This window comes from Peromyscus maniculatus, chromosome 7, assembly GCF_049852395.1.
Source record: "Peromyscus maniculatus bairdii isolate BWxNUB_F1_BW_parent chromosome 7, HU_Pman_BW_mat_3.1, whole genome shotgun sequence".
Classification (NCBI taxonomy): Eukaryota; Metazoa; Chordata; class Mammalia; order Rodentia; family Cricetidae; genus Peromyscus; species Peromyscus maniculatus.
Genome location: NC_134858.1, coordinates 108,066,940 through 108,088,817, shown reverse-complemented (window position 1 = coordinate 108,088,817; position 21,878 = coordinate 108,066,940). Strand labels below are relative to the sequence as shown.

Sequence of the window (21,878 nt, the reverse complement as noted above, 5' to 3'; positions counted from 1 at the left end):
CTGTCAAAGATTCAAAGTCCAGTACCAAATACTTGTACAGGAAAGAAAACAAAAAGCATATTCAATTAGAATAGCAATCATTAATGAGTAATTAGAGTCATGATTAAATGTTTCTCCAATTTTAGATTTGTTTTTCTGGCCAAATTAAACCCAGATCTAAGATTTTTCCTCAACACTTTTCAAATGTAATCATATCTGCTATAATGTTTTAAACATAAAACTCACCACAGGTAGCCAGGCAGTGGTGGTGCATATATGCCTTTAATCCTAGCACTCAAGGCAGAGAGGCAGGCTGATCTTTGAGTTCCAGGCCAGCCTGGTCTACAGTGAGTTCCAGGATAGCCAGGGTGACACAGAGAAACCGTTTCTCAAAAAAATAAACAAAAATAGAAAAAAAATAAACAAACAAACAAACAAAAAATCACCTCATTACAGTCTTCCTGAACTTAAGAGTGGGCTCTACTGACGCCCAGTCATCCAGAAAACACTTTTACGAGAGCACAACTCCTTCCTCTCCCATCCAACACCTACACACACTCCTATGAGAGAAGCTGCTCTAGCTACAAGTCCTTACAACAGAAAAGCCGAGATACGCAGGGGCTTTCAGAAGTTAGGAATGTCCTTCAGTGGTCAACCACAGATCCCAGGCTGAAAAGCACTACAACATTAAGGGTGAGCGGACACTTGAGCAAACACTGAGGTCATGGTTGCTACACCTGCAGAAAGAATCTCACTAGTTTCTAAATCAGACGCAAATTGAAAAAGTGTGTGACAGATATTTACCAACAATCACACAATTCTATGGGCTGCTTGGCAAGAACAAAGAAATCAGTATTATTTGGGGCAGAATAAAGACCAAACGAATATAAGGTTTAAATCAGAAGATCTTAGTAGGCTCACTCAACCACAAGCTAAGTCCTAACTTGATGGTCCTTAGGTTTTGCAGCTAATAAAAATATCACCACATACCTCACAGGTTGAAAAGATCACATTATATCTATGTAAATATTGTCTGATTGCCTATCAAACACAAAACTCACACTAGAGATTAAAGAAGCAATATGTGGTGTATCATGGACTTCACTGTTTCCCTCATGTATTTACAAAGTGCCAAACTACAATATGTAACAGGCTCTTTACAGAGACTAAGTAGATAGAATACTGGGGACCACAGGGGCCAAGACAAAAGCCACCAATGCCTTTGCTTTAAGACTACTGTGAGATGTCATTTGCTATGATTGGAAAGGATGTGATAAGAATATACACAAAGGGCAGAAAAAAAAAATACTGTCTCGGAAAACAAGAATCATTTCCTATGGGAAAGGAAGACACTTAGAAGAGAAATCTAAAAGAAAAGCAAGTGTTTTAAGAAAAAAGAGAAAGTACAAGGATAGTAGAAGCTGACCATGACTGCTGGCTGGACTAGACTGATCTGAGAGCAGACTGCAGACATGGGTGAAGGTCAGAATGTGTTGTACATGCAAGCATTAAGAAAAATGTAACCAACACTGTAGATGTGGAACCATTTAAAAACTTTTTAAAGGACACTGATATAAACAAAGTTGTACTTCCAGAAGACTATCCTAGATGCCGAGTACATCATCGACTGTTAGGAGAATACAATTAAGAGGGTACTTACTCCATCTAAAACTACAATAGTTTGTTTCTTACTACTGTAAGAAACAAACTATTATAACTATTAAGAAACAATCCAGGTTGCCGGGCAGTGGTGGCACACACCTTTAATCCCAGCACTCAAGCACTCGGGAGGCAGAAGCAGGCAGATCTTTGTGAGTTCGAGGCCAGCCTGGTCTACAGAGCGAGATCCAGGAAAAGTGCAAAGCTACACAGAGAAACCTTGTCTTGAAAAAAAAAAAAAAAGAAAGAAAGAAAAAAGAAACGATCCAGAGCCAAGTTGTGGCGGTGGTGCACGCCTTTAATCCCAGCACTCAGGAGGCAGAGCCAGATCCAGGACAGGCACCAAAATTACACAGAAAAACCCTGTCTGGGAGAAACCATCCAGGTAACATGTGGTAGTCCATGATTATTATCCCAGCACTCAAGAGACAGAGGAACAAGGACCATCAGACTAAGTGTGATGTCAGGCTGGTGTACAAAGCAAGTTCCAGGTCAGGCACATTGCAAGATCCCATTTCAAAAGTAAAGAACATTAAATGGCCCTTTAACATCCACGCAAGTATTCTTTTTTGCAGGTAATTTTCCCCCCCAGAGCTGAGGACCGAACCTAGAGCCTAGCAAGTGCTCTACCACTGAGCTAAATTCCCAACCCCTACAAGTAATTTTTATAATGTGTTAAGGCTACTATAAAGAAAGAGTTAAAAAAAAAAAAAAGAGATTCTAAACTAGGAGAACAGTATGTCTGAAGACATGGAAAGTGAATATATATATGAACAGATGACATGGCTCATGTGAAAATAAAATTGTTGGGCAAGATTAGACAGACATAATGGTCATTTCTATAGGCTTTGTTCTTCCGGTACTTAATTAACACTGGATTTGTTTGTTTATTTGGTTTTGGTTTTTGAGACAGACTGGCCTCAAACTCACAGAGATCTACCTGCCTCTGCCTCCCAATTAACACTGTTTTTAAGGGGGTTATGAATGCTACTACAGAGTCCTCTGAATCTCACTACAATTCTAAAAGATACTGAAGAATAAGATGGTGAAAGCAAAGAATGAGAGCAAGAACAAATAAAAGTCTGCTGGAAGAGTAAAAGACAAGACAGGGGTCTGCATTAAAAGCGTTACACCAGATACTAAATGATCTATTTAACCTGTAGGACAAAAGACAAAAGAAATCCACTTATTTGTGTGAATGTGTGAATGTGTGAATGTATGTATGCATGTATGTATGTATGTATGTATGTATGTATGTATGGGCGTGCAAGCCGTAACACACATATGGAGTGCAGAGGACAAGGCTTGGGAGTTGGTTCTCTTCATCGTGTAGATTCCAAGTATCAAACTCAAGTGGTTCCTCAGTGCTAGTTGAAAATATATTTTTAATTTAAAAAATTACATATATAAAATTTCCCACAAGAAATAATGAGTACTTGAAAAAATGGCTAATTAAGAGCCGAGGAAGGGCAAGTATAAACTGAACCTGGAACAGCATGGTATGCCAGAAATTTTAAAACAGAAACACATCAAAATGATACAAGAAAGAGTTTTCACAGGCTAAATATGAGGCAATTTAAGCATCAAGTGTTGAAATTAATGCAGCATAATCCACCAAATAGAACAAGAATCCATGAATCTAAAAATACTGTTAGGTAATCATCAGTGACTCAAATAAATAACTTAATGCTGAATTCCATGGACACATTTAATGAAAAATACAACTTTACATATTTCCAAAGCTGCTCATATGCAGGTTTTGTTTTGTTTTGATCTAGTAAATAAGGGGAGAGAATGTCTCAATGTGTAGTCACATGGGCCTGGAATTATGTCTGTGACCCAGGCTGGCCTGGAACTCACGACCCTTCTGCTGTACCCTATCTCTCCCAATGATGGGATTATAGGCATGGGCCACCATTCACAGGTGTAGAGTAACTTTGGAGAAGTCCAGTAGACACTTCAGGGATGTGATTAAAGCTGACAATGTCAGTAATAGAACCAGTGAGTACTATGAGAACAGCATGGTAATATTCCTGATAGGAACACGTATCTTTTTTCTTTTGAGACAGGATTCTTGATGTAGTCCTGGCTGTCCTAGAACTCACTCTGTAGACCAACCTGACCTTGAACTCACAGTAATCCACCTGCCTCTGCCTCTCAAGTGCTGGGATTAAAGAAAAAGAAAAAAGAAAGGCTCAGAGGTTAAGAGCACTGATTGCTCTTCCAGAGGTCCTGAGTTCAATTCCCAGCAACCACATGATGCTCACAACCATCTGTAATGAGATCTGGTGCCCTCTTCTGGCCTGCAGGCATACATGCAGACAAAACACTGTATACATAATAAATAAATACTTTAAAAAATTATAGTGAAAAATTGGGAAAATTTTATCATTGTAGAATCTGAATCAAGGGCCTGGAAAAAATTTTAGCCAATTTGCTATGTATTTATCTCTAGAATATCAATTTCATGCAGAATGCATACAGAACATCCTTAGATGTTTCTAAGTCTAAAACTTTATTTGAAATTAAAAATTCACTAACTAGAAAATTTTATGTGGCTTAATCTACACTAGAAAAGTCTCAAGTTACTGACTGGTTTGATCATGGTCCTGAGAACAACATTCCTTAGAGGTCTTTTCTCACTAGGAAGTTCTTTCTATAATGTCTATTATTCTTCTGCCTCTCATATAGTCCTACACTTGAACTATCTTTTCCTAAATAAAGTCAAGATATAACAACAAAAACTAACTTCACAGGCAATAGAAACATGACAACTGTCTTTGGGAAAACAGATTTAATAGCTCACCAAAACATGTAAAGTCAAAGTGACTTTGTTTAGCAAGATGTTTAAAGCAGCCAAATCCTGTGTTTTATCATTGAAATAGGTATTGGTAAATTTTTTCTGTAAAGGACAGGACAAATATTACAATTTTTACAATCTATCCCATCTCTGTGGCAATTACCAAAGTCTACCACTATAGCAGTCACAGCCAATATATAAACAAGCAAGCATGGTGCACAGCCACATTTAAAAACAAAACAGGTAGTGCCCCAAATCTCTAATTGATATTTTTGTCTTTTGAGACAATGTCTTACTATGTAGCCAGGCTGGCTTCCAACTCATGATCCTTTTCCCTTAGCCTCTGGGGGATTACAGGCTAATCACCGAACGAGCTGCATTACTATTCAGATAAAAGTAGTTTAGGTAACAAAATGGACCACAAAATAAAAAGTGACCTCAGCAAGGGATGGTGTGGCGAAGCAGCTGCAATAGTGAGTTCCAGGCCAGCAAGAACTACATAGTGAGACCCTACCTTAAATAAAATAAAAATTGTGTGTGTGAGCTCATTGCTGAGAGTGGTGGCAGATACCTATTATACACACCTTTAATTCTAGCATCTGCATTATTATAGCTAGACCCTGTCTCTCACCAAATAAATAAATAAATAAATAAATAAATAAATAAATAAATAAAAGGGAATGGATGAACTAGCCATTTTTAAACCATTTTTGCCTTTTAAAAAGCAAACTTAAAAAAAGATTCTCAATGCAGCACTATCTATCTATCAATCAAAAGCAGTATTTCCTGGAGGTGACTCTACACAGGCTCATGTCCTCTTTATCCTTCTACCCTATAGACCTATCACATCTATCACAGAAGCTCAGGACACACAACTTCATTTCCACATGTACAAATCTTTTTTATAGACCATACCAATGGTGGAGTGCAATTTCACTGACTCAAAACCATTCAGGTTAGGTATATAGTTCAACTTTCTATAAAAAGTTTAATGTTAAGTTTTCTGACCAAAGAATGTTGTTTCTTTTTTTTTTTCTTTTTTGGTTTTTTGAGACAGGGTTTCTCTGTGTAGCTCTGGCTATCTTAGAGCTGACTATGTAGACTAGGCTGGCCTCAAACTCACAGACTCACCTGCCTGTGCCTTCCAAGTACTGGGACTAAAGGTATGCATCATCACCCTAGACTAAAATAATGTATTTCTAAGCTAAAGGTAGTGTCTACAAAAAGATGAAGTAAGAGAGTAAGAGTAGTCATTAAGAAGTACTAACTTATTACTTACAGGAAGCTTCTGTCCCTAAATCATCTAATTCCGGTAGAAACAGAACTACCCAAGGTGGCCAGAAGGCAAGATGCACATCCTATATATAAGTGTTTGTAAAGAAGGCCTTAACTTACTAATTATTATAATCTCTTGATGTTAACAGTAATTGAAACTGCCAAATTCCTGAGAACATTACCTCTTTTTCATAATGATCCAAGTGAATGAGGATTTTCCCAGTCAAGTTATAATTAATAATCAATTGTAACTGCTGTTTGCCTTGTGAAATCAAGGCTACATTTTCAGGAGGACAGATGATGCATAGTTCTTCTTCCACACAAAAATAGATGCACATTTCCCTGTTAAAAATGTAGCCCAGGAAATCTGCATGTGAAGATGAACATGTTTGTGAGTACAGTGTGCTAGGTGATGTGAGGGCTACTTCAGGAGAAATGTGATAATAAATGCCTTGCAAGCCTCGTCAGTGATCCTGTGTATATAAGGTATAGAAAAAGCAGCTCACTTAATCCTTTCTCGCCAGAAGCAGGGATTTTCCCGAACGACAACAATGGTTGGCAATGAACGCACCAAATCAATGCCGGCGCCAGTGAGTTAACCACCTCTGTCCTCTTTTCACCTATTATATCTGCCATGCACCATCCAACTTCCCAACCATCTTCCTGCTTCTTCACAGAACGCACGCTAGGCTCTCGTTTTTCTTCAGCACGAAGTTGGAAATGGAGTTGAGAAAAGGAGACACATGGTCAGCTGGTGATGTTAACAAGCTCCTTGCTGCCCTGAGAAGCTAGATGGAAATGGTTCAAGTTACAAAGGGGATCACCATTAGATCTGGGAGGACAAAGAGTAATTCATGAAGCTTCATTCCCTTCCCTCCCACCCTTTTACATTGTATTGATGATCCCTATAGTCTGTCTTCACAGCAAAACCAAGATCAAAGAGTATGAAGTAATCCTGTTCAGTTCTTTACTCCACCAATGTAGACGGACAACGGGAATGCATGTCCAGTAATGTTATAGTAGCCCCATAAGATCAGGAAGAGTCAGAGTGGCCAAAACAACCACAATCAATGCTTTGCAGTATGAACTAAAGATCAGCAACTAACACAGTAGTTGGTGCTTAGTAAGGTTGAAAGAATAAAACACTTTCTTTTCAGCTAATGTCTACTTGAACACATAGGTGAAGTCAGACAGAAGTAGTTAACTCTTTCAATGCCGGATAGTATGGTACACAATAATCACATTAGATTAGTATGTTTCTCCAAAACATGTATAATTTATCAATTCTTGATTTTAGATTCCTAGCCAAATGCCACCTGAAGTATTTTTTTTTAACTTAAAAGACAACAGTAATCCGAGTTTAGAAACCAGATACATGGTAAATGCTAATGAAAATAGGAATTAACAACCCCAGCAACACTATGTAACAAAACATCATAGTTCACAGTAAACAAAGATGTCACTCAGCAATGCAATGCCCAAACAAGTTTGAAAAAGAAAAGAAAGTTTTACTTAATGGTTCCTTTGATGTTAAAAAGTCAGATAAATGCAAAGTATAAAATCTAAGAATTTATTTTATTTTAAATATAAATAAAAACATAAACCTAAAGCCAAGAAGATCATTAACCAATATTCAAAGGATAAGAAAAATTATTTTGTAGGCCTGAATAATGGGTGTTCAGAGAGTAAGGTTAATTATTCCAATTATATCTAAATAGTCTAAACACATCCCAGAGAATAAATCACACATTTACAATTAAATATACAAACTAATACACAGAGAATCAAAAGCCTTACATCTTATAGATTTTAAGACAAGTGTATGAGATTCTAACAATCTGAGAAATGCTGACCGGATACTTCTCAGCAAACCAATGGCTTTACAACAGCATTCTCTCGTCTCTCGTCTATCAAACTACAGCTTTCCATGGTTTCCCTGAGTCCACTTGTGTACTTGCTTCTACTCTACCTTTACTACTAAAGTATCTTCATCATGCAGGCTCCGCTCCACAAACAGCAGAGGAACTGCTTCTAGGACCCTTGTGCTGCCACAAAGCAGGCTTTACATAAAGGTCCTTTACATAAAGGACCACCCTAGGAGCTCTCATTTAACCACAATTCCTGTTCCTCTAGTTACACATGGCATCATAACAAGACTTACTATGGACACTCCTTTTATATTTATAAAATAAATTCAGGTTTCACATTAAATAAAGCTGAGTTTATGCTAAATTTTAAGTGATCAAACAGCAATTTACATAAGTAAGAACACAGACTGATATCTGAAAAGGTCTCAACAGAGTGAATCGGAAGCACCTCACACAACCAAATCATTACTCATTGGGTTCTGTCTAAGTTCCACTGGGTCAAATCACATAACCTAATATGATGAGCTTTGTAGTTTCACCTTGCTACAAAAAAAAAAAAAAAAAAAAAAAAAAAAAAAAAAAAAAAAAAAAAAAGGATTGCTATTTATCTGATTCCAAGAGAAGAAAGGAACAGAACAAAAAAATAAAAGGTAGGAAATAACTTGTTCCTGTAGGGTTCTCAAAACCTGGATCCCAGACCCAGAGCACTTGCAATTAAAGTGAACCATTACTTCTAATTGGCTCAAAATTTTATACATTCATATTCATTCAAGATCCAGACTGGGTTTTTTGAAAGGCAAATTCTACACATCTTATTGCATTCCTTATCAAGAATATACATACATACACACACACACACACACACACACACACACACACACACACACACACACACACACACATCTGCCTGCCTCTACCTCCAAAGGCATGCACCACCACTGCCTGGTTAGTTATTGAGATAAGGTCTCTCTGTTTGTAGCCCTGGCTTTCCTAGAGCTCACTATGTAGACTCATAGATCCTCAGGCCTCTGCCTCCCCAAGTGCTGGGATTAAAGGTGTGCACCACCCCCCCTTGGCGTCCCCCCCTTTAGATGTTTCGTTAAAACAAACAAACAAAAAAAAAAAAACCAAATGAACTTAAGCACAGGCCTATTTCAAAAACAAAAGCAAATAAAATAAACTAGTGCCATGTGTTTTTTCTAGAATAAAATTTTATAATCATTTTATAGCGATAAGTTCCTAAATTACGAAGGTATTCCAATTAATTTCATTGTTTATTTTCTATTAACCCATTCAATTGATTTTCAATTAATTTAAACATCTGCTGTCACTACATACAGAGTAAGTTTAACAGTAAAAGAATTCTGTTTTGTTTTGTTTTACATGAGGAGCCCTTGAATTAGTAAAATATATACTGTTCATGATATACTTTTCTCAGGGAGAGAAAAGGGGGACACATCTGCATACTAGTTTGACTGGCATGGCTCTTAGAAAGACTTAAAGAACACCTAAGACACATTTACCACTACCTGAGAGATTACAGTCCATTTATCAGAAATATTCATGGCTAGAAATGTTTTATTTAGGTTTGCAGCACTCTGAATCTGAATTTAAGTGTTTTCTTACCTTTAGGTCTTTCCAACTGTCTAGCAGCTTGGTGGCCAAATCACTTATATCCACTGTTTTATCTGGCGGTTCTTGGCTTCTCTCACTTTCAACATCAGACACGCCCTCTTCTTCATCTTGGGACGGTGTCTCCTCAGCAATGGCTTCTTCCAGTTTTGTGCCACTGCTTTCTTTGAGCTCTGTCTCTGTGTCGGCCTCTGGTTCAGATGGGGGTAATTTACTGACTTCGAGGGTGGTTTCGCTCTCAACTTTGGGCTCACCCAGCTGCTGTGGCAGGAGTTGTTGTGACTGCAAGTCGTCATCTTCTTCCACAGTGACAGCTTCTAACTGATCCAGGTCCTCCTTGCCATCCTTGCATTCTAGCTCACTGGTTACATCTGAGATCGCACTGTCCATGCTGTTTTCACTGATAATTTTAAGTCTGCGAAACATGAGTTTCTTGGGAGTCTCTGTATCCACTTCTGTGCTCAGCTTGATGGAAGGATCAGGTGTATTAAGTGGTGTGTGAGCACGTGATGTATTCTCACTAGAATATCCATCGCCTTCACTTAACTGAGGGACAGCAGTCTTGGTCTGAGACCAACGTTGAATAATTGGAAGTACTTTGCTTTCTTCCAACATATTTTTAGTAGGAATGGGCAAATGCTCCAAAGTCTTTATAATCTGATTAAACATAATAAAAAATTAATCATATCATTTGTACAGCTAACCTTTCACACAGGTAAGGACTCACAGAAGAAATACCACATTTGGGGCATTTATGAAGACCTATGTCTTCATAAATATAGATGCAGTTGAAAGTTATAACATTATTTCCTTTTAAGAAGGAAGAAAAACTTTTAGTTAGTCTGATCTACAATAAAAAAAGTACAGAGTACTGATGTAACGACTATTCACACCACTAAGTGTGACCGAGAAATACTCTCTCTGCAAGGAAGGAATTCCCAAAACCATGCAGCTTAAAGGAAACTACTAGACCTCACCAGTCTTTTTCTATAAAATTCCCCGTTACTACAATAGAAGCTTGGGAACTATGCAACACCATGTATTTAAATGATAATTTCCACACTTAAAAGATTCAACTATAGTCAGGTGTTGGTAGCACACATCTTTAATCCCAGCATTTGGGAGGCAGAGGCGGGTGGATCTCTATGAGTTCAAGGCCAGCCTGGTCTACCTACAGAGCGAGTTCTAGGGTAGCCTGGCCTTTTTATTTGGTTTTTATTTATTTTATTATTATTAAATAACTGACTTTGGGGTTATAGTAGAAACTATGATTTTTAAAAAGCTACCTATCACCAGGCAGCAGTGGTACAGCCTTTAATCCTTTAATCCTAGCACTTGGGAGGTAGACCCAGGTGGATCTCTGTGAGTTGGAGATCAGCCTGGTCTACAGAGCAAACAAACTACATGGAGAAACCCTCTCTCGAAACAAAACAAAACAAAACAAAAGATACCTCTCAGGGGCTGGAGAGATGGCTCAGCAGTTTAGAGCACTGGCTGCTCTCCCAGAGGTCCTGAGTTCAATTCCCAGCAACCACATGGTGGCTCACAACCATCTACAGTGGAATCTGACACCCTCTTCTGGCACAAAGTTATACAGGCAGATAGAGTACTCACATACATGAAATAAATAAATCTTAAAACAAAACAAAAACCTATTAAAAGTCAGAAAATACTAATTTTATGCAAGCTATAAACACTCCAAATCTACTAATAATACTGCCAATTAATCTTTAGACCTTTGAAAACACTTCTTTGCTTTTCAGGATGTTCTAATTCTTGTCAATACTTTTTTTTTTTTTTTTACTTCATTTTATGTATGAGTGCTCTGTATGTACACTTACATGCCAGAAGAGGGCATCAGATCTATTATGGATGGTTGCCATCTCTTAGGCTTCTTATCAATAATTTTTAAGAACTCCAAAATTCAAGTTTTCTGGGTTTTCCCAGAGTTTAAAAGTAATGGTCTAGCAATTTAGCAATAAACTAAATTACTATCATTATATATCTTGCTTACAGTTCCTGGTATATAGAGCTGACTTGAAGATACTATGGGGAAAACCAAAGGCAAACTTACTACCAAATCAAGTTGTGTGTAAGGTTATATATAGCTACTGATGGCATAGTATTAAATTCATAATCACCCATGTCATATCCCCTCCAACTAAGCAATCACCAGCAGAAGCAGGATTGTGAACTGACCTCTTCCTGAAGCTTCTGGTTACTTTCCCGGCCATCACCAAGCTCTGCCATCCAGATCCACAGCAATGACAACCCATGGCGTTCCAGAAATGACTTGAGGCAGGACTGCGAGTGTGTGTTCTTTTATGAGCGGAAAAAGGCATGATGTAGGGAGTTAGGGAGGCAATGCCAGTCAAATGTTACAGAAGCCCATGATGAGAATTAAGAGTTTGCTTAAAATTAATACACACATACATACATCCCTACAATTAGACATCTAACAAATACCATGAAGAATTTTGTTCTTTAATGTATTTTTCTCAAACACATTCCAAATTATCTGCTCTTACCCCCTCCCTATACTCACTGATCCACTTCTTTCAAATGAGTACCTCTTCTATTTTAAATAAATTTTTTATTATCCGTTTCTTATGGAATACTTAGTCAACTGGTATATATAGGATGATTGCTAAAATTCTTTGCTTTGAGATTCTATAGTAAAATAGTTTTGGTGCCGGGTGGTAGTGGCACACACCTTTAATCCCAGTACTCGGGAGGCAGAGGCAGGTGGATCTCTATGAGTTCAAAGCCAGCCTGGGCGACACAGTGAGTTCCAGGAAAGACTCCAAAGCTATGCAGAGAAACCCTGTCTCAAAAATAGTTTTGGTATACCAGTAACTGGTAGGGAAGGGAGCTATACCAAGTGCCATGGATTATTCCACTAAAAGAAATCCCAGGAGCTGGAGAGATGGCTCAGAGGTTAAGAGCACTGACTGCTCTTCCAGAGGTCCTGAGTTCGAGTCCCAGCACCGACATGGTGGCTCACAACCATCTGTAATGAGATCTGGCGCCCTCTTCTGTGTACATAATAAATAAATAAATCTTAAAAAAAAAAAAAAAAAAAAAAAAAAGGAATCCCAGCATGTGCTTTTAACTAGAAGGAAAAGCAAACCAATTCTACTAATAATACTGAACTTGCTAGCCATTTTCAAGGGCAAAGCTTTCAAAGTCCTAAAGAACTTGCGTATACATTTAAAACAGGATAAACTTTTCTCTATCAGCCAGATTGTCATTAAGTGTCCCACACCAAATTCAGAAATAAAAAAAATAGTATTAAAGTGCTTACCTGAATGAGCTTGAGACAGGTAAGTTTCTGTTCCAGAGTTTCAATTCTAACCATAAGCCGGGATAAACTAAGAACCTGATTTTTATCAGAGAGGCCCTCACCATTTTCCATCAGCGCTTCCAGCTCTCCATCCACCTACCACAGCAAAGAAAATATCTAGTTATAAAACAAGTACAATCCAGTCACTTACTCAAACAACCTGGAAAAAAAAATACTCAGCTTCACAAGTAATTTAGAAAATGAAAAGGAAGATCACAGGAAGGAACTATGCTATTAGACTAGCTGAGGGGGATACAGGGAACACACAACACAAACACATACACACACACTCACACATGCACACACAGCCATGCCTGGCTAGGCTATTGTGTCTCAAGGCAAGCAAGCAAGGAAGGAGGCAAAGAAAGGCAGGTGTAAACACACATCTGATAACATAAAATCTACTGTTGAAATGTAAATGGTGGCGCACACCTTTAATCCCAGAACTGGAGAGGCAGAGGCAGGCAGACTGAGTTCCAAGACAGAGAACACTGTTAAACAGAGAAACCCTGTCTCAAAAACCCTAAATAGCCAGGCGGTGGTGGCCTTTAATCCCAGCACTCGGGAGGCAGAGCCAGGCAGATCTCTGTGAGTTCGAGGCCAGCCTGGGACTACCAAGTGAGTCCCAGGAAAGGCGCAAAGCTACACAGAGAAACCCTGTCTTGAAAAACCAAAAAAAAAAAAAAAAAAAAAACCCTAAATAAATAGATAAATATAATCAATCTGAAAAACATTTCATTCACTCATCAACTATGTGAATAAAAAATTATTTAAGGCCTGGGGATATGGTTCAGTGGCAAAATGCCTCCCTAACCTAACATATACAAGGCTCTGGATTTAATTCCCCAGCACTCAGCATTGCTGGGCATGGTGAATCAGGCCTAACCAAGATCTCAGGAAGTTGAAGCAGGCCAGCCCAGGCTATACAAGAAGTGCCAGTTCAGTGACATGGCCCAGACTGTAAAGACACCTGGCTCCATGTCTAACAAACTGAGTTCTATCCCACACGGTGCAAAAGAAAACAAATGCCTGCAAACTGTCGTCAGACTTCGCCAGGCACACCCCTGCCCACACATCCCCCAACCTCCCCAACCCCCACCAACAAACAAGGGGAAAAAAAGGAGAAACTGGATGGGAAAGGATAAGTGAAGCAGGAAAATAGATTCATTCTGTTGTTCAAGTATATATACTTCTAGATGCTAAGATGGAATTTAAGATAAATGCAGCAGTTAAAAGCCCTAAGTGCTCTTCCAGAGAACCGAGGTTTGATTCTTAGGACCCACATGGCCATTCAGGGACTCCAATGCTTTCTTCAGGCCTCCACAGGCACCAGACACACAAGTGGAACACAGACACACAAGCAGGCAAAACACTCATACACATAAAAATAATGTTCTTTAAAAAGTTGTCCTAGCCAGGTGTGGTGCACGCCTTTAATTCCAGCTCGGAAGCAGGCAGGTGAATCTCTGTGAGTTCCAGGCCAGCCTGGTCTACAGAGCAAGTCTGGAACAGCCAAGGCTAAACAGAGAAATGCTGTCTTGAAAACCAGAACAAGCAAACAAAACAAAACAAAGCACTGAACTTACAGGAGATAAAGAACAAATCATATGAAGATGAAAATATAAAATAAAAAAACCCAAAGCATTGCTAACAATACAAAACCGTTATGTCTCCTTTGCCCAGCAATTCCACTAAGAATAAAACACAGAAAACCTTCTGCACATGTGCATCAGGAAATGCCTATAATGCTCACTACAGTCACATTCATGATGGCAAAAACAAATAAACAACCCAAATATGTTTAACAGTTAAATAAATTGGTATGTTTATTCAATGAAAAACATATGGGGCAGGGTAGACAGCTCAGAAGGCAAAGGTGCTTGCTGCCAAGCCCGATGACCTCAGTTTGATCCCTGGAACCCACTTGTAAATAGACAGCAGACTCCTGCAGACTGTCCATAACCTTCATGTGGAGTGTGTTTGCATACATACAATCCTGAACAGAGACAAGCTTAGAAAAAGTATGAGTGGTGGGGCAGCCTTTAATCCCAGCACTCGGGAGGCAGAGCCAGGCAGATCTCTGTGAGTTCAAGGCCAGCCTGGGCTACCAAGTGAGTTCCAGGAAAGGTGCAAAGCTACACAGAGAAACCCTGTGTGTGTGTGGGGGGGGGGGGGGGGGTATGAGCCAAGGAATTTTAAGCATACTTTAGAAGTTCCCAGTACTCTATTCTAATCTCTATTAAAATGAAATAAAAACTGCCAGCCACACCTCTTTTCCAAAATTATTTCATCAACACCTGGATTGTCCTTTTACATTAAAACAGAATTTAAGCTATTTCCTTAAAAATTCATCCTAGAGTCTGAACAGAGACGTGTGCTTACCGAGTCCTTCTTCCGAGAGCGCTCCTTTTTCATCTTCCCTCCTGCTGCCCGGATGCTGACTCGGTTCTCCCCTCCCAAGTAACCCCGGCAGTTGGCTGACCCACAGAAACATTTCTGGGCTTCTTTGCTGTTAAGGAATGAACTCAGTTATGGAAAGTAAAGAACGGGAAAGTGACAGCACGGTAATTCATAACGATCTACAGGAAACGTAAAATATAAACTAATTTTAAGAGACTCTCACAAACCTACGTCTAATAGAAATATCCAAAAACTGCTTATAAAAGACATTGGTTCCTTTTTCCACCATCACCCCTTCTCTCAATTTGTGTGTGTGTGTGTGTGTGTGTGTGTGTGTGTGTGTGTGTGTGTGTGTGAGAGAGAGAGAGAGAGAGAGAGAGAGAGAGAGAGAGAGAGAGAGACAGACAGACAGACAGACAGACAGACACTGGAGATTCAATCCATGAGTTACACAAGTTGGACAGGAGTTTTACTGGTAAGCTTTATACCCAGTCCTCTTTCTACTTTTTATTTCTCAGATAGTTTTTCCTGTCTAGCTCTGACTGTCTCTCTCCTGCGTCAGCTTCTCATGTATTGGATTATAGGCCTGCACCACCGGGACTGGCTTCATCATTTTCCTAATCTTTTGTTACCTGTTAGATAAAACAGGCCAATTACTTAATGATTTCTTGATTTTATAAGACTATTGATACATGAAAATAAGAGACTATATACATATTTGTGCTAGTAATAAAATTCCTTATGCAGCTTAGACAACCATCATTTATGAATCACTGTTTAATTGGTACACCAAAAAGAAATAAGACCATTTATTAAAAAACATATAAAATACGGGGCTGGAGAGATGGCTCAAAGGTTAAGAGCACCAACTGCTCTTCCAGAGGTCCTGAGTTCAATTCCCAGCAACTACATGGTGACTCACAACCATCTGTAATGAGATCTGGTGCCCTCCTCTGTATACATAATAAATAAATAAATCTTTAAAAAAAAAAAAAACATATAAAATACAATATCATCAGGACACTAAAAAGGAAACATTTGATTTAAAAATTTATCACATAGGATGACCTCCTGTAATATCAAATATAATAATAAATTAAATAAAACCATGGAAACAAGGAAAGTGGTGGAAAAGAATACTGACTTAACTCTACAGGTCTGGATAGAAACCAACTCTGCAATTTTGTGCCCAAAGTTACCAGAAGAAAACATAAATGAATATTTTAAAAGTGGACAGATTTAGAATGAGAGGGTGTGTGTGTGTGTGTAGAGACCGAGTACCAATCAGAGGGGGGAAAGATGTTTTATGAACAAAACAAGGATTCATGAACATGTCCAGTTTCTTTGCCCTCAGAAAAGGAAAACACAGAGAAACAGTGTGAATCCTACACAGAACCTGGTCTGCAACTTATCTAGTGAATACACGACGAGAAAAGCAGGTAGTCAGAACAGAAATACTGCTTGGCATGTGTCCTGGTTTATAAGGAGACAGTCTCAGAACTGGACTAACTCTGACACAGGAACTATGGGAACGAACACCCGAGAAAGCATCACTATCGAGAAAAGTACCACTGATAAAAATATTGGACAAAGAAAGAAAATTACACCTTCATCTAAAAGGATTACAATATCCAGGAAACTGAATCTCTATGCCTTTTAATATAAGCATCAAAAGCTATCAATTCACAAAGATATAATCTGGGGAGGAAGAAACTGTACAGTTTTATAGTTTACTTGAAATTTCCACCCTTTAACTTTATTGGTTTTATTTATTTTTGATCCTTTTGCTTTTTGAGTGTGGGGAAAACAAGCATTACCACTGTGTCTTGCTAAAATAACAGTCCCACTATAGAGCCCTGGCTGGCTCCGAATTTACTATGCAGTATGCAGACCTGGACTAGCCTTGAACTCAAAAGTCCACCTGCCTTGACCTCCCAACTGCTGGAATCAAAAGTAGTACACCACCACACCCAACCTTCAAAAAGTTATTTATTTTTATTTTATGTGCATTTGTGTTTTGTTTGCATGTATGTCTGCGTGAGGGTGTTGGATCTTTTGATCCAACTGGTTACAGATAGTTGTGAGCTGCCATGTGAGTGCTGGGAATGAACCGAAGTTCACTGGAAGAGCAGCCAGTGTTCTTAACCTCTGAGTCATCTCTCCAACTCCCAAAAGGTATTAATAAGAGTACAATATAGGTCAAATAAAATTAGCCAAGAGCTGATAAATGATAGATAAATAAGGATATTATTCTCTTCACACATATATGTTCAGAGTTGGCATTTCTATAATGAATTAGTTTTCTTCTTTCGTTTTTTTTTTTGAGAAAGGGTCTCATCTAGGCGAGGCTGTCCTAAACTTGATTCATAGGCAAGAATGGCCTTGAACTTCTGGTCCTACTGCCTCCACCAGCGGCTCTCAACCTATGGGTCATGATCCCTTTGGGGAGTCCAACAACCCTTTCACAGGGGTCGCCTAAGACCACTGGAAAGCACAGACATTTACATGATGATTCACAACAGTAGAAAATCACAGTCATGAAGCAGCAATGAGAGTAACTGTATGGTTGGGGTCAGCACAGCACGAGGAACTGTAGAGGGCTGCAGCATTAGGAAGGGGGAGAACCACGGTCCTACATGATGGAATTCCAGGCATGCACCACCACACTCCATTTTTTATTCAGTGCTAGGAGTCAAAACCAGAGATTTCTACATGCTAGGAAAGCATCCTATCAACTGAATACATCCTCAGCCCTATAGTCAAGTTTTATTACATTGAGTTCAGAGGAATATTACATAGTTCCTATACTGTAAATTCCTTAGTGGCCAGAAAAATCACATGATAGGAAAAACAAAATGATGGTATACTATAGTTGAGGATTGATAGTATATATAACTTCTGAATAATTCACATGAGAATTTTATATCTCTGTATCTGAACATCTATTTTCCATATCAGAAGCAGCAAAATAGAACAAAACCATTACTTACCCATATCTTTGGAATTGATAGTCGAATGTTAACTCTGAGCCTGAAGGAACCAGTTTGGTAGTAAAAAATCCAACCCTCAGCTGTCCATTCACAGTCCACTGAAATGTTTTGAAGAGAATAGACATTAGTAACTAACTGACTAATGTTTGTGCATGCGTATGTTTAACTGCTGCTTTTTTAACTTACATACATTTACATGTATGAAAGCTCATTTAGTCTTAAAAAAATCAGGTAGGGGATTCTTGGTGTCACTAAGTATCACAACCTGAGTTCAAACCCAGCACCACCCCCAGGTCTTCTCGAAGAACAGAAAGCTCTCTTAAATGCTGAGCCGCATCTCCAACCATCTTCTACTTTGTTTTGAATCAGGGTCTCTCTTGTTTTTTACCACTAAGTCACAGACTAGCTAGCCCACCACTAAGTCACAGACTAGCCCACCGCTAAGTCACAGACTAGCCCACCACTGAGTCACAGACTAGCTAGCCCACCACTAAGTCACAGACTAGCTAGCCCACCACTAAGTCACAGACTAGCTAGCCCACCACTAAGTCACAGACTAGCTAGCCCACCACTAAGTCACAGACTAGCTAGCCCACCACTAAGTCACAGACTAGCTAGCCCACCACTGAGTCACAGACTAGCTAGCCCACCACTGAGTCACAGACTAGCCCACCACTAAGTCACAGACTAGCCCACCACTAAGTCACAGACTAGCTAGCCCACAAGTCTCCAGTCATTCCCCTCTGCACTCCCCCCCTTGCTCTAGGAGCGCTAGGGTTACAGATGCCAACTAGCACACCTCACTTTTTAAATTGTGGAGTTCAGATATCCAAACTCAGGTCACCAGGCCTGTATAACAAACACTTAAACTAAGCTAATCCTCCTTGTCCTCCATCGCTTATTTAACTTGGAATTTCTCTCTTTTTTTTTTATTTTTTTAAGAATTTTATTTTATTCTGTGTATGAGTGTTTTCCTCCAAGTATGCCCATGGAGGTCAGACAAAGGCTGGAGTTATAAGCATTGTGAAGCACCATGTGGTACTAGGAATTGAACCCTCAACCTATGCAAGAACAAATGCTCTTAACTGCTGAGCTATCTCTCCAAGTCCTTAACCTAGAATTTCTCACCCATCTCTATTTTGGCTTTTTGTGCCACGTGACTGTTATGAAACAGCCCAATTGGCACCTGAAGTATCTTTTTTTTAAAGATTTACTTATGTATACAGTGTTCTATATGCCTACAAGCCAGAAGAGGGCACCAGATCTCATTACAGATGGTTGTGAGCCACCATGTGGTTGCTGGAACTTGAACTCAGTACCCCTGGAAGAGCAGCCAATGCTCTTAACCTCTGAGCCCTCTCTCCAGCCTGGCACCTGAAGTCTTGACAAAGAATCTGAATATAGAGGGCTGGAGAAATGGCTCAGTGGTTAAGGAGCACTTGCTGTTCTACTAGAGGACCAAGTTCACCTCCCAGCATCCACATCCAGCCACTCCTAACTTCCTGTAGTTCAAGCTCCATGGAATCCACTGTCTCTCTTCTGGCCTCCATGGACACTCAGACACAAGTGGCATATACTCACATAGACATTCACACTACACATAAATAAATACAAATCTCTTTTTTAAAGAAAAAGGAGTCAGGCCTAGTGGTGCATGCCTTTAGTCCCAGCACTCAAGAGGCAGAGGCAGGCAATCACTCTTAAGTTTGAGGCCAACCGGACTACAAGGCAAGTTCCAGACCAGCTAAGGCTGTACATAGTGAGACCCTGTCTCAAAAGAAAGGGGGCTGGAGAAGCACAACAGGAGAAGAAAGAGGGAAAAGGAGAGGGTGGAAAAGGAAAGGCTGGAAAAATGGTTCACTGGTCAAGAGCATTAGCTTTCTGCCATAGGACCAGGGTTCAATTCCCAGCAACCATATGGTAGCTCACACTATTTCTAACTCCAGTCCCAGGTAAATCTGATGGCCTCTTCTGGACTCTGTAGGCACTGCACACACCTAGTGCACAGACAGACATGCAAGCAAAACACCTACAGACACAACAAATTTTAAAATAAAAAAAAATCACAAAAAAGAATCTGAATGACAATACCATTGGACTTGGTGAAAATTCAGATTTAAGTCTATATTATGGCATTTTTGAAATAGAATCTAAAATAATTATAGGCAAGGAAACAACCAAATGTAACAATTTCAGGGCTGAATTTTAGACTAGAAAAATTACAGCTGTAAAAATGATATTAAAGGGCTGGCAAGATGGCTCATCAGGTAAAAGCATTTGCTAGTAAGCTACCGAGTTGAATCCCATGTACCCATGGTAAAAGACTCAACTCCTGCAAGATTGCCTCCAACCTCTACAAGCATATGGGTACATACACATATACATGAAAGCACACACATATGCATGCACACACGTGACAACATAAACGTTACTTTAAAAAAGTAAATATAATTATAGTAACGTCTTTTGACTCATCAAAATTTCCTTGGATAGAATCATTGAATTATGGTTATTACATACTACATTAAACACTTGGAGAAGGTAGGTAAGGGATGGTATATGGACATACACTCTACTATTTTGCAATGTTATAATTTTTGTGTATTTATAAATCTAAATTTATTCCAAAATGAAAATAAAGTAGAACAGGAAAAAAAATTAAGAGTACCTCTAATAGAGAAATTAAAATTAATGGTCAAAATAGCAATATTGAATTAATATTTCGAATTTTAAATAAATTTACATCAACTTACTTTTTGGGTTTCACAGTTTGGCTCACAGCTATGATTCATGAAACGAGAGCAATTCCCTTTTTGAGTGGCATCTATTATCTGGGTGAAAGAAGAGGTTTTAAATGAGATCTTAAAATATCCATGCATTTTGAAAAAGAAAGCATTAAGGCAATTTTAAGGTAAAAAACACATACATCCCTTTGCTTCTTACCCTATCTTAGAGAACTTTCTATAACAAACTAAAAAATGGCTAATTGCTTTTTTGGAAGATTTGCTAAATACAGATAGTTTAAAGGCAAAATTATCTCTTGGGGCAGTCAGTGTTTGTCTAGAATATAGAAATCCTGGGTTCAACCATCAATACTTCATAAAACCAGGCATAGCAGCACATGCCTGTAATCCTAGAAATTGAGAGGCAGAGGCAGGAGGATCAGAAGTTCAAGGTCATCCTGAAGTACTTACCAAGTCACAGTGTCTTATGCCTTTAATCCAAGCACTTGGGAGGTAGGACAGGAGGATCACTAAGCATCCAAGCCAGCCTACTGAGTTCTAGGTAAGCAAAGCTACAAAATGAGATCCTGCCTCAAAAACAAAACAGAAAATAATGTCTTGTCTCTCTTACCTACTTTTAGCCATTTCTTATATTTTACGGCATCTCAATCTCACATGTGAAATAACTCCTTTTAAAACAAGTGCTGTGCCATAGTTTAGTAGCTCTACAACTTGAGTATATGTTCAAATGCCTGGAGTAAAACTCGGAGAGGTGATAATAAGTGGGTTTAGAGGGAGGTCCCTAGATTTAGCATTTCTACCTTGACTATAGAGGCAGATGTAAGGATCTAAGCCACACATTGAAGAGACTTACAATAATGCAAAAGACTTCATTAACACGTCATTTCTCACAAAAAAATGTTGAGAAACTATTTTTTAAGAGTTATTATTTGAGCCGGGCGGTGGTGGCGCACGCCTTTAATCCCAGCACTCGGGAGGCAGAGGCAGGCGGATCTCTGTGAGTTCGAGGCCAGCCTGGGCTACCAAGTGAGTTCCAGGAAAGGCGCAAAGCTATACAGAGAAACCCTGTCTCGAAAAACCAAAAAAAAAAAAAAAAGAGTTATTATTTGTATCAACAAGTAACATGCTCATGAATATAACTTTTAAATATGACAGACATTTCTAAATATCTCAGCATTAAAATGTAAC

At 39.0% G+C, this 21,878-nt stretch overlaps 1 protein-coding gene across 9 annotated transcripts in view; it reads right to left on the bottom strand.

Annotated features, from left to right (window-relative positions):
- Nucleotides 1-21,878, bottom strand: part of Setd2 (SET domain containing 2, histone lysine methyltransferase) — a 108,131-nt gene that overhangs the window by 51,380 nt on the left and 34,873 nt on the right. For 6 of the 9 annotated variants that reach the window (XR_013052955.1, XM_076577153.1, XM_076577152.1 and 3 more), the window contains 6 exons: nucleotides 20,700-20,777; nucleotides 17,947-18,044; nucleotides 14,939-15,065; nucleotides 12,518-12,652; nucleotides 11,413-11,532; nucleotides 9,208-9,870 (listed from right to left, as the gene is read on the bottom strand). Coding sequence is in view for 5 of the 9 variants with exons in the window: in XM_076577153.1 (XP_076433268.1) it covers nucleotides 9,208-9,870; nucleotides 11,413-11,532; nucleotides 12,518-12,652; nucleotides 14,939-15,065; nucleotides 17,947-18,044; nucleotides 20,700-20,777 (1,221 nt within the window). In the remaining 4 variants the exon portion in view is untranslated. Of the gene's footprint in view, nucleotides 1-6,219; nucleotides 6,502-9,207; nucleotides 9,871-11,412; nucleotides 11,533-12,517; nucleotides 12,653-14,938; nucleotides 15,066-17,946; nucleotides 18,045-20,699; nucleotides 20,778-21,878 lie in introns of all 9 variants that reach the window. The other 3 variants (XR_013052958.1, XR_013052956.1, XR_013052957.1) reach the window with 3 other exon arrangements.